At 42.2% G+C, this 13,082-nt stretch overlaps 1 protein-coding gene across 6 annotated transcripts in view; it reads left to right on the top strand.

Moving 5' to 3' along the window:
• NFATC3 (nuclear factor of activated T cells 3) overlaps positions 1-13,082 on the top strand; it is a 99,197-nt gene that overhangs the window by 76,824 nt on the left and 9,291 nt on the right. The window contains exon 10 of one of the 6 annotated variants that reach the window (XM_061593604.1): positions 274-1,791. The exons of the other annotated variants lie outside the window; for them this stretch is intronic. Coding sequence (XP_061449588.1) covers positions 274-278 — 5 coding nt within the window. The 3' untranslated portion in view covers positions 279-1,791. Of the gene's footprint in view, positions 1-273; positions 1,792-13,082 lie in introns of those variants that run through there. 6 annotated transcript variants of the gene reach the window in all.

Below are 13,082 nucleotides of genomic sequence, written 5' to 3'. Positions count from 1 at the left end.
ACAGTTACTTATTTCTTTAAAAAAAACATTTTTATTAAGATTTTCAATATAATATGAAACAAGCAATATATAAACAAATGGAATGGAATAGGCAGTATCGCATCATAAAAATACTTATTCACATCAAGAGTTCCAAATTTTTCGGGTAACCAGTGGAAGTTGCTGCTGTAATTGATATCTATAACATGAAACAAAGTCCCACCAAACAGTATAAAATGCATCAGGTTTTGCTCTTCCTTGAAGTGAATGTAAAGAGAGTGTATTTTTTTCTAGGATAGGAATATTCCAAATGTTTTTATACTACAAACGGAGATCCAAAGCTTTCCATGTTTGAGTAATAGAGCGTTGTGCTGTGAACAACAAATATACCACCAAGTCTTTGGACATTATGCCAGCATTAACATCATCAAAGACTGAAAAAAGGGCTACCTGAATATTACATCTGATAATATTTGAGACTTCATCAGACACCATTATCCAAAAGGACTGAACCCAGGGACAACCTCATTAAGGGTGGAAATAGATACCCTGGCTATCACATCTCTCCAGCATGCTGGAGAGGCACCTGGTATTATTTGTGAGAGCTGTTTGGGGTCCTATACCACCTGTGGTATATTTTAACATAGCTTCTTTGGTTTGTGCTGAGATCAGTTTAATTGGTTTCTGTATCCATAACTTTGACCATTGTCTGTCATCAAACTGAATTCCCAAATCCACTTCCCACAAGGTTTTCAGACTTGTCAAGGGCCCTGTATTTAAGTATATTAATTCTTTATATAAATTGGCAACCAATCCTTTTCCTGACCCTGAGTTCAGAAAAATGAATTCCAACGTTGTGAGAGGTCTTGCAGCAAGTACACGAATATTTGGGTCTGATAATAAGTATGTTATATGTCTAAATTGTAGCCAATTAACATTCAAACCATGCAGGTCCACCTGCAATTGCTGTTGTGTGACTGGGTTGCTGTTTATGTAAAAATATTGTAATCTAAAATAACCCTTCGTTTCCTGGTGAGTTAGCAGGGCTTTTATTGTATGGTCTGTTACAGCTGGTTGTGAGAGTAATGGACTTAGGGGTGACCGAATTGGAGATATTAGAGATTGCCATCCTTTCTGAACCTGGAAAGTGCTTAGCATGAATGGATTATTAATTTTTCTGAGAAAAAATATTGAAGTATTGTTAAAGGTCCAAAAAGGGCCTAGATCCAACTCACTTTCCTCCAGAGGTATGCATAATTTTTAATGTCATACAGCACAATTGTTTCAATTAGAAAGCATCATAATATGTTGCAAGATGTGGCAATCCCCATCCTCCTCCATCTGGCTTTATATAATATAATTTCATTGCCAAATGTGTTTTTTTAGATTGAAAAACAAATTTGTTAATATGTTGCTGCCATTGTTTAAAAGTTGTCGGATGGGTGTGGGGAGAACTTGAAATACAGTAGGGCCCCGCTTACCGGCGTTCCGCTCATGCGGCGGCTTTCAATTCGGGGAAATTCCCTGTTTTAAAGCCGATTTTGCGCTTTTAGGGCGTTTCGCGACATTTTTGCGTCATTTTTGCGCGACGCGGCCCATTATAGTCTATGGGTTCCGCTTTACGGCAGGGGCCTGGTCCCTAACCCTATGTATTAGCAGGGCCCTACTGTAGAAATAAGAAACGGGAGAGTATTTTCATATGTATTGCTGCTATCCTAACATAGAAAGCTGTAATTTTTTCTTCATCTGTTTAGCTCCTTTTTCAGTTGTTGGACCAAAAGTCTGAAATTCAAATAAAACAATTTTGAGAGATTTCCGGGTATATGTACACCAAGGTATTTCAGTGCCTTGCAACATATTGGAATTTGGCTGATTTTTAAAAATTCCAATTGTTTCACTGGTTTAATATTAAAAAAATAATATAAGATTTGTCAAAATGCAGAGACCTTCTGATTTCTCAAATAATTGTAATTCCTTTTGTAAAACTGGGACTGCCCTCCTGGGATTTTGCAACATTAAAATAATACCTTTGTACAGATTTATAAGATGCTGCTTACCCTCTGCCCGGTAGTCTTCCACAGACTCATTATTCCTCAGAGCAATAGCTAGTGGTTCCAAGGAGAAGGCAAAGAGCAATGGCGACGGGGGGCAGCCCTGTTTAGTACCTTGTTGAATTGAGATAGGGGTAGCATCAAAGTTGTTCATACGTACCAGAGCAAAGATTTTGGATTATAGTTTGGACACATTATTTACAAAATCATCTCCCAAATCATAGATTTTCAATACATTAATCAGGAACCTCTATTCTAATCAATTGAAGGCTTTATATGCATCTAAAGAAAAAATAGCCAGTGGTGATTTTTTAGAAATAGCAGCATGAATAACATTTAGAACCCCACGGATTGGATCACTAATGTATCTACCTAGTATAAAGCCTGTTCAGTCCAGATGTATTATAGAAGGAGCTATCAAATTCAGATGGGCAGCCAAGATAAAGCCAAATAATTTTTGGTCTTGATTCAGCAGGGTGATGGGTCTATATAGGGATCCACCAGCCTGCTGTCTCTACCAGGTTTTGGGAGTACTACAATATGTGATGTTAACCATGTATCAGGGAGTGGGTCTTATTGCCAAATTTCATTAAACAAAGCAACCAAATGGGGAGTCAAAATATCATTCTGTTTTTCATAAAATGAACTTCCGAACCCATCTGGTCCTGGGGCTCTGTTATTTTTTAATTTCTGTGTAGCTGCTTCAACTCCTCAGAGATAGGTGTATCCGTAACAGGTTAGAGTTGTAGTTTTTGTAAATATTGTAAAATTTCTTTCTAATTGGTATATTAGATGTATATAATTTGGAACAATAATTTTGAAATGTTTCGTTAATAAGTTTAGAATCTTGGGTCAATTTTCCATTTTCTAATTGAAACAATTTGATATTATTTTTAAGTCTTTTTTCTTCAATGCATTGGCCAACAATTTAGAATTTTGGATACCTAATTCATAATATCTTTATTTGACATAAATTAGAGGTTTAGCCATTTTTTGTGATGCAAGGAGGAGATAATGCTGGTATGGTGCTAGGGCAGTTTCTCTTTTGCAGTGTTGGAGTTTGCTGCTAGTCGCCTCAGGGATCCACAGAACCAAATAAATCTTCAGCATCTGTTTCCTCCTCATTCCAAGGATTGTTAATATTAAAAAGGAACAGAATATGAGTCATGTCATTTTTAGTGGAAGCTTTGTGCGGAATGCCATCTACTTCTGTTATAAGGGCAAACGAAAACTCCATCTATATCTGATGTTTGCCTCTCTTAATAGATTGGTTGCAGGCTTAAATGCTTTGTGGTGGCGAAGTGTCTCAGCACTCAGATTGTGAAGAAATAAGGTGGGTTTCCCATCATGTTCCACCTGACCCTTCACTCTGAAACGATAGGGCATCCTTTTTTGCATAATTAGAAAAGGCAATAATAACATCCTTTGGTAGTGCATTTTCTTTTGGACAAGGGCGTCAGCTTCTGTTTGCCCTTCTATGTCCATTTTAGTGAGCTCCACTTCACGAACCGGATCTTTCCACCATTCAAGTAAGAACATGGTTAAATCACCTTGGCCTAATTGCTCAGCAAGACCACAGATGCAAAAATTCTTTCAACATCCACAGTTCTTCTGGTCGTTAATAAATCTTTGTGGCCATAGACGAGCTGTTTAATATAAAGACCATGGCAAGTTCCAAGCTCCATAGCTTACATGGCTATTTTTTCCGTATCTGCCATATGCTCTGTAAGAGTATTAATCTTATCTTCAAGGGTTTAAAATGATGTTTTCCATTTCTTAACTAATTCTGCATGTAAACTAGAGATTTGCGCGGCAACGGCTTCAGAATGATCTAGGGGGCAATCCTGCATCCGCTTTCCTGCTCTTAGGTGCTTTAGTCGCCATGTTTGTTACTGGGGCCTCTCTTGCGTTGTTACTATGGTTGGCCAGAATTGGTTTGAAAAAGCAAGTCAGATCACAGATTCCACTCCCCAATGTGCTAGGGAGCATAGTCCACCAGTGCCTCACAAATTTAATGGATATGTTGACCTGAGAGGTAGCGATAGATGCGTTTTATGGATGGGGAGGGAGGGAGTGACGATCTTACCCAGCTATCGCTGTAGGTACACACATGCACCTCCCAACAGTTACTTATTTCTATTGCTGTTGCTGCTTGCTTTCAAGTATTGAAACAACGGTTCATTAATGAAAACATATGACCTATGCCTAATCAGGACAAAACATCCCACTATAGGAGGGACCAGGGCTGTGGCGTTGGTACGCTAAACCTTCAACTCTGACTCTATTTTTCTACTGTCTGACTCCGACTCCACCCAAAATTGCTTCCGACTCCACAGCCCTGGAAAGTGCTGTAAATGTCTTTTTAAATTGGAAGCTCTCATAGGAGCATTTTTATCACTGCCCGAATATGCGCTGATCTTGGCATCACAGCATTTGTCTTCACCTGGGTCATACACTGACACACAAAATGTTTTCCATCTTGAGTTATGGTGAAGTGCTAAAACATGATATACAGGAATATTGATGATGATTATATTTTTTATTTGATCAGAAGTTCCCAGGGTGCGTCACAACAATATAAAATACAATTGTGTTTTAGCAGAATGAGTAGCACAATTGCATAGATTTTGAAAAGATTACAAAATGCTTGAGGATTTTACTTAAAATTTCCCCTTGGTAGTGTAACAGTAATTTATGCAGCCTTTATTAACTGGTTTGAAATTATGTTATCCTTGATTTATGTTCAGTATCAGATTAGGATGACCTTTTGCTAATCTTCTTTCACTTCCTTATCCATTGTATCTCCCATTACATAAAACTGTGGATTAAAAAGGCAAAAAATAAGGCTGTGCATTTATTTAAAGCTAGGATAGGTCTCTGTTGGCTTTCCCTGCAAAACAGGGCTCTGCTTGGAACTAGACCATGAGCACATCAGGAAGTCTCATTAATTCACTTTCCCTACTAACAGGATTCTTGGTATACATTTTGAGACGGATGTGGCCTGATTAGTAGAATCTTTAAGTTTCCTGAAGAAGGTTGTCTTCAACCAAAACATGTCTGGCTTTTTAGTATTTATATCATTTGATAAAGTTTGATTTTTAGCACCAGTTTTCTTGACTGATTTTTGTTTTGTTGCTATCCCCCATATTTAAACACAGCCAGAGAAGACTTGAATACAAGCCTGCCTTCATTAAGAGGGTAACAGGAATAATCCCTTCTTAATTAGAGTGTTTAGGATCTGATCCTGCTTGGATGACTTGAAAGATATTTTGATGTAGCTCACATGTGGCTCCAGTTGCTCATGTTGTAAATAGAGAACAGTGCCCACAATGGCCTTCACTGGCGCCCCCAGCGGGTAGCCCGGAATCTGAACTTTTATATTAAAAAAAAGTAAGTCTCTACCCCCCTTCAAAAGAAAGTTATGTGCAGGTACTCTTCTAAGTAATTTATGTGAAATGAGCCAGCCTGGCTGCTCTTGCCTATCTGTGTTACTAGCTAAAGAGTAAAGTCAGAACTGTGCTTGATAAATGAGTTATTTGGACACCAGGTAATAGGGATCCCTGGGGTCCTAAAGAGCTGCTGGTTTTGCCCTACACTCTAGTGTACTTCTCCAGCTTCTGTCTTTTTTTCTTGTCCTTGGAATCTACATAGTTTGCTCTTCCTTTTTTCATAGCAACCAGGATGCATTTTTCCTGTGCTGGGCTCACCTGAGATTAGGTGGCATTATTTTCTGGAAATACTACTACACAATAAAGTGGATGAATTTTAAAGAATCCTCTTACCCTGCCAAAGGCAGAAGTGAAAACTTTGCTTAGGCATGTCTCCTTCGCATGAGCCAAAGACCAGGGACTCATTAAGAATTCACTATAATTTACAGTACAATGTACATGTCTACTCAGACGTATGTCTCTTTATGTTGAATGGGAGTTAAGTCTGGGTAAGTGGATACAGAGTGGCAGCCAAGGCTTTAGTTTAGTGTTGACATTGGGAAAAACATGGTTCTTGTGTCTTTTACAGCTGTATGGCAGGCAGAAATTCAACATCTGATGGTGGATACTCATCCTGTTCTTGATGGGGTACACTCCCCCTGAAAGAGCAGGTTCGTAGCCTAGGAATACTCTTAGATCCTTCTCTGTCACTCGAGGCTCAAGTAGCCTCGGTGGCTCGGAATGCGTTCTACCAACTTTGGTTGGTGGCCAAGCTACGTCCCTATCTGGACAGAGAAGATCTCACCTCAGTTGTTCATGCTCTGGTAACCTCTCGATTGGACTACTGCAATGTGCTCTACGTAGGGCTGCCTTTGAAGACGGTTCGGAAGGTACAGCTGGTGCAAAATGCGGCGGCCAGACTAATAACGAGGACCAGGCGGTCTGAACATATAACACCTGTTCTGGCCCGCTTGCACTGGCTACCTATATGCTTCCGGGCCAGATTCAGCGTGTTGGTTTTAACCTATAAAGCCTTATACGGCGCGGGACCACAATACCTTTCGGAACGCCTCTCCCGATATGAACCTGCCCGTACACTACGCTCAACATCGAAGGCCCTCCTCCGAGTTCTGACTCATAGAGAGGCTCGGAGGATGGTAACAAGAAGTAGGGCCTTCTCAGTGGTGGCCCCTGAACTGTGGAATAGTCTTCCTGAAGAAGTGCGCTTGGCGCCGACATTGTTATCCTTTCAGCGCCAAGTCAAAACCTTCCTATTTTATCAGGCATTTTAGCTTTTCTTAAACATGTTTTAATTGGTTTTAGATTGTGGATTTGCATTTCTATTTTTTGTATTGTTCTGTGTGATTCTATTGTATTTATTGTAATGGTTGTACACCGCCCAGAGAGCTATGCTAGTGGGGCGGTATAAAAATTCAATAAATAAAATAAATAAAATAAACATGTCAAGCCTTTTCTAGTATGGAAATGCAATTATAGGAAAAGGTTCACCATGTCTACTCTCTAATTTTGTTATGCCATGCCCCCCATGGCAACTATTTTGCATTATGCCATGCCCCCATGGCAGCCATTTTGTGACTGGTGCCCTTAGCAGCCGAGGGTGGGCAGGCGGGGAGGGGGTGTGGCAGTCATTTACCGGGAGTCCTTGGTTTTTGCCAGATCTCCTCTCCATAGGAACAAGTTTGTTGACTGCATGTACTGGAGGTTGGGCCCGAAGGGCAGTTTAGGGATCCTGCTGGTGTACCGCCCACCCCGCTGCATAGCAGACTCCCTGGCCGAGGTGCTGGAGGTGGTCTCGGCTGTACGGGCGTTGTCCCCAGAATTGTTAGTGCTGGGTGACTTCAACGTGCATGCCGGGACCACTCTCACTGGAGCCCCTCGGGATTTCCTGGAAACCATGGCTTCCTGGGAACTGCACCTCAGTAATACTGGGCCCGCCCATGTAGCCGGTCATGCTCTCGACCTTGTATTTGTCCTAGGAGAGGAGAAAAGTGCTCTGAAGTTGGGAGTGGTTCTTTCCACTCCTGTGTCATGGTCAGATCACCATCTGGTAAACATGGACTTCACGCTGCCACACCCTCTCCGCAGGGGTGATGGACCTATTAGAATGGTCCGCCCCAGGCGCCTGATGGATCCTGATGGATTCCTGACTGCGCTAGGGGAACTGGAACCTGCTGAAGGTTGCCCGGTTGAAACCCTGGTGATGGAGTGGAATGGAAAGATCACCGGGGCGTTAGACCGGGTGGCTCCGAAACGTCCTCTCCCCCTGAATAGAACTCAGTTAGCACCGTGGTATACACCACGGCTGCGTATTCTGAGACAGGAGGTGAGACGACTAGAATGCCGGTGGCGGAAATCCCGCTCCGAAGGTGTCCGGACACAAGTTAGAGCAGCAGTAACTGCCTACCAAGTGGCAATAAAGACAGAAAAGAAGGCTTTCTTTACTGCCTCTATTGCGTCTGCAGAGTGCTGTCCCAGGAGGTTGTTCCAAGTGGTCCGAAGCCTGGTCGGTCCAGTTGCTCAGGAACCCTTGGAACAGTCAAAAGCCTCCTGTGATACTTTGGCTAAGCACTTTGCTGATAAAATCGAACACATACGGAGCTTGATCCCGTGCGCCATGGATACAGTGAATGAATCAAAGTTGACCGGTTGCATGCCGGTATGCTGGGATCATTTTCAGCCTCTCTCTTCTGAGGATGTGGACAAGGTGCTCTCGACTGTAAGGCCTACCACCTGTCTAACTGACCCTTGCCCATCGTGGCTCATCATGAGATGCAGAGAGAAGTTGTGTGAGGGAATCAAGGCGGTGGTAAACGCATCCTTGAAAGAGGGTGTGATGCCATCAGCCCTCAAGGAGGCAATTGTAAAGCCCATCTTAAAGAAGCCCTCCTTGGATCCCCAAGTTTTTAATAACTTTCGCCCAATTTCGAATTTACCATTCTTGGGCAAGGTCATTGAGCGAGTGGTGGCCAATCAGTTGTCGACACACTTGGATGAAACAGATTACTTAGATCCATACCAATCGGGCTTCAGGACTGGTCACGGAACTGAAACAGCCTTGGTCGCTCTGGTAGATGATATGAGGAGGGCATTAGATAGGGGAGAATTTACCTTCCTTGTCCTCCTCGATCTCTCAGCGGCTTTTGATACTGTCGACCACAGTATCCTTTTATATCGCCTAGAGGGATTGGGAATAGGAGGCACTGTATTACGGTGGTTCCGCTCCTTTCTCTCTGATAGGTACCAACAGGTGGCATTGGGGGAGGAGGTTTCAGACCCTTGGCCTCTCAATTGTGGTGTGCCACAGGGTTCTATCCTCTCTCCCATGCTATTTAACATCTATATGAAGCCGCTGGGGGCAATCATCAGGAGATTTGGGCTGCAGTGTCACCAATATGCGGATGACACTCAGCTCTATCTCTCCTTTAAATCTTCACCAGAGTTGGCTGTGGAGACCGTGTCCAAGTGCCTGGAGTCCGTGAGTGGATGGATGGGAAGGAATAGGCTGAAACTGAACCCCGACAAGACCGAGGTACTGCTCGTGGGGGACAAGAGAAGGTTGGGAACCGTTGACCTGAAGTTCAATGGGGTGAGTTTACCCCTAAAGGACCAGGTCTGCAGCCTCGGGGTTGTACTTGATTCCAAGCTGTCCATGGAGGCTCAGATTTCGGCTGTGAGCCGGGCAGCTTGGTACCAACTACACCTTATACGTAGGCTGCAACCCTACCTTCCTGTTCATCAGCTCCCACTGGTAGTACATGCCCTGGTCACCTCTCGATTAGATTACTGTAATGCGCTCTATGTGGGGTTACCCTTGAAAACGGTCCGTAAACTACAACTTATTCCAAATGCGGTGGCTCGATTACTCACAAACAGTTGTCGCCGGGACCACATCACGCCAGTGTTGTTCGATCTACACTGGCTTCCAGTTGTTTTCCGGGCCCAATTCAAGGTGTTGGTTTTAACCTTTAAATCCCTACACGGTCTCGGCCCAGTTTATCTAAAGGAGCGCCTACAACGCCACCAATCATGCCGCCTGACAAGATCGGCCACACAAGGCCTTCTCTCAGTCCCGCCAACCAAAGCAGCTAGGTTGGCGGGCACTAGAGAGAAGGCCTTTTCAGTGGTAGCCCCCACCCTCTGGAACTCCCTCCCACAAGATCTTTGGCACATCTCTTCCCTGAATATGTTCCGCAAGGCCTTAAAGACCTGGCTTTTTCAGCAGGCTTTCGGGACTTCTGGGGAGGCTTAATATTCTTCTGTTTTAAATGCCTCCTATTATGTATTATTTGCTCTTATAATTTATATATTTCACTGTATTTTTATATTGTATTCTGCCATATTTATTGTATGTACGTCGCCTAGAGTGGCCATTGGCCAGATAGGCGACACATAAATTAAATTTATTATTTATTATTATTATTATTATTACTTAAACTTTAGATGTGCTCTCTGGTCCCATTGGTGACCACTGCTTCAAAGGGTCTAGATCTTCAGTGCTAATTGGCCCATAGTCTTAATAGACAAGACTAACAAAGTTTATTAATTTCAATAGGTCTGCTCTGAGTAGGACTTGGTTGACTACAACCCATAGTGTACAAAGTTGATTGGTAAATTTAGGGCCCAGTAAGTGTAGCACTTGTGTGTGAGTACACAGAAGCTTGTATGGAAATAATACAAGAAAATACACAGTTTTTAATTTTGAAGTTAATATGCAGGTTGCTGAGGTTACTTGATGATTGGTCATTTTTTAAGGTAGCATCATTCCAGATCTGAAATAGTTGTCTTCCACATGTCCTCCTCATAACAAAGTCAGTTGCAGATGGCTTCTCCACAGTAAAAAGAGGACAAGTTAATTATAATTTAGTGCAGGCGGGCCCCACTTTACGGCACTTCGCTTTTCGGCATTCCGCTAAAGCGGCGTTGCGCAAATGCGGAAAGTCCCCGCTTTAAGGCACTTGTTCCGCTTTTACGGCAGTTTTTCTCGTCGCGTGCCATTTTCACGTCATTTTCATGCGACGCGCACCATTATTGTCTATGGGTTCCGCTTTTCAGCGGTTTCCGCTTTTCAGCGGCAGTCCGGAACGGAACCTGCCGTATAAGCGGGGCCCGCCTGTAACTGCAATAGTGATCAATGACATACCAACACTTGATAGTTGTGTACAACAAAAGCCAAAGCGAAATACCACCTAAGCTTATAGAGTCACAGGGACTTACAACATCATCAGAGCTGTTCGATTTTTGTATGTAAATGAGGACATTTATTTATTTATTATTTGATTTTAAAACTACAAATAAGATGTATAGTACTATTCTGACCATATATATGTAAAAACCAGCGCAACTGATTTTACTACTGTAGACTTCCAAGTAAGAACGATTGCAGTCATAGATTTAGTTCACGGGCATATGCTGTGCTTCTGCTAACAAGTGAAGAGAATGAATGAAATGCAGGCAGTGGGCCAAGTAACCTTAGCAGCTCCTACATATTACTCATTTAGAAAACAATTCTGTGTACTGTATGTGAAAATCAAAGTAAGCTTCAGGTGACTCTGTGTTTATACTTAGGACAGTGTGCATAGCCCTGCGTGGCCTTCAAAGTTTACAATGTGAGATCGGATGTGGGTTTTGTGTGTCTCTCTCCCTTCTCCCCCCACCCCACCCCCCAGCCACATTGTGCACAATCTCCAGGGCCATCTGGATTTGACATTTGCATAAGCAGTCAACAGACATAAGTCTAAAACGCTTAGGCCTCATGTGTGAACCTATGTATGTTAGGCTTTACACATGTAGGCCCCTATGTAAATTTGAAATGCAAGCACAAATAACAGACAGAAGTTAGTAGCATGATCATAGCAACCCATAAATGTTTGCTCTGTTTTCACTGAATCCTAAACTGCATTTTGCTTTTGCTGTGCTTTTAAAAGTATCTATTTCTTTAAAGTTCCACTTTCTAGAGATCTCACTTCTAGAAAGTGGAGCTATAAGAGGTTATCATGATGTGTATCCTAGTGGTAGGGTTCTTATTTCCCAGAAAGATACAACATACAATCCTAAAACTTGTTAAAATGCTGTTTGTACATAATATTAGCTTCAGTAGCAAACCAGGCACCACCCAAAAATGAGGTGGTGGCAAATTGCCTGTCACTGCTTTTTCCAATGGCCTAATCCTATCGTATGTATCAGGTACCAGTTTCCTGATATGTATAGTAAGGTCATCCTGAACACCCAGTTCAGTAAGCAATGTACAAAAATAATGGAATACTTGCTAGTAACTCGGTGGACTACAAACAAATACGCTCTGCAACCTGAAAACCAAGCAGTCCACATGTGAAACAAACACATTCACATAGATCTGTCATTGGAGTTGACCCAAAAAACAGTCTTTCTGGTTTTGTTTTCACTTCTGAAAGACACCTCTGTTCTTTGTTTTGGTTTTTGACTATCTTCTCCGTTTCATTTATTTTTTCATTCAAGTTCTGGACACTATAAGAAGCCCCCAAAGGCTGGTTTCTAACTTTAAAGCAAAGGAGAACTGTACAGTTCCTTGGCTTGTCTAACCAAACTCCAGGAAGCTTCCAGATCAGATGAACTGGGCTTGAGCTTAGGCACAGTCCCTTTGTATACTCTCCATATCTAGCTCTTCTCTTTGCTATCTGACTGTATGCATAGTGGAGCTAGAATAGGTCTCTTACCAAGTCACATGGGCTGTGGGAAAGGTTACAAAGAGTGTGTAAAAGGACTCTGCTTCTTCACCTGTACCTCAGTTAGACTGGATGCTGGAGCTTGGTCAAGCAAACTCAGAGATTGCCTAGCTCCTTGCTTCGTAGGTCAGGGAGCTGGAACTGTAAAAAAACAGGAAGTTCTGTGTATCAGGTCCTGGACTTATTTTTTAAAAACCACATTAAGTTTATCTGCCATTTTCCAGAGGCCTAACTGGCCTCAACTAGGAGCAGGCATTTAGTGTTGCTGGTCCAATGCTGTGGAAAACTCTTCCAGCAAAGATTTGGCCGTCACTTTTGACTTTCAGGCATCTGTTGAATTTTTTGTGCTGACAGGCCTATACAGCTGTTTAAAATGTTTTAGTCAGTCATTTTAATTATTATATTGTTTTTAAATGTTTCTATGTTACTGTACACCGCTGTGATGTTTTGTGTGAGAGCGGTATATAAATACTTTTATAAAGAAATAAATTTGCTTTGCTGTCCAGTAAAAAAATAGTTAAACAATACAGTTATGGAAACATAGGAAGCTGCTTTACATGGAGTTGGACCATGAGTCTGTGTAGCTCAGTATTGTCTACACTGACTGGCAGCAGCTCTCCAGGATTTCAGGCAGGGAATTTTTCCCAGCCCAACTTGGAGATGCCAGGGATTGAACGCAGGACCTTCTGCTCTACCACTGGGCCACAGCTCTTCCCAATAATAACTTGTGTAATAACTTTCATCCATCTCCAAATTAACATTGAACTTCTGGAGCTCTCTGCTCTGTTTGGGCATAGGAGTTGTGAAGAGAGAAAAATAATTTCAGTATCAGATGGAGGTGTCAAGTTCCTAACAAATACATTCAATTCCAGAAGAAAATGTATTATGTAATTAGTAATGGT

Source organism: Rhineura floridana, chromosome 13 (genome assembly GCF_030035675.1).
Source record: "Rhineura floridana isolate rRhiFlo1 chromosome 13, rRhiFlo1.hap2, whole genome shotgun sequence".
Taxonomy (NCBI): Eukaryota; Metazoa; Chordata; class Lepidosauria; order Squamata; family Rhineuridae; genus Rhineura; species Rhineura floridana.
The sequence above is the reverse complement of the archived record's forward strand: the minus strand, read 5'-3'. Positions and strand labels throughout refer to the sequence as shown.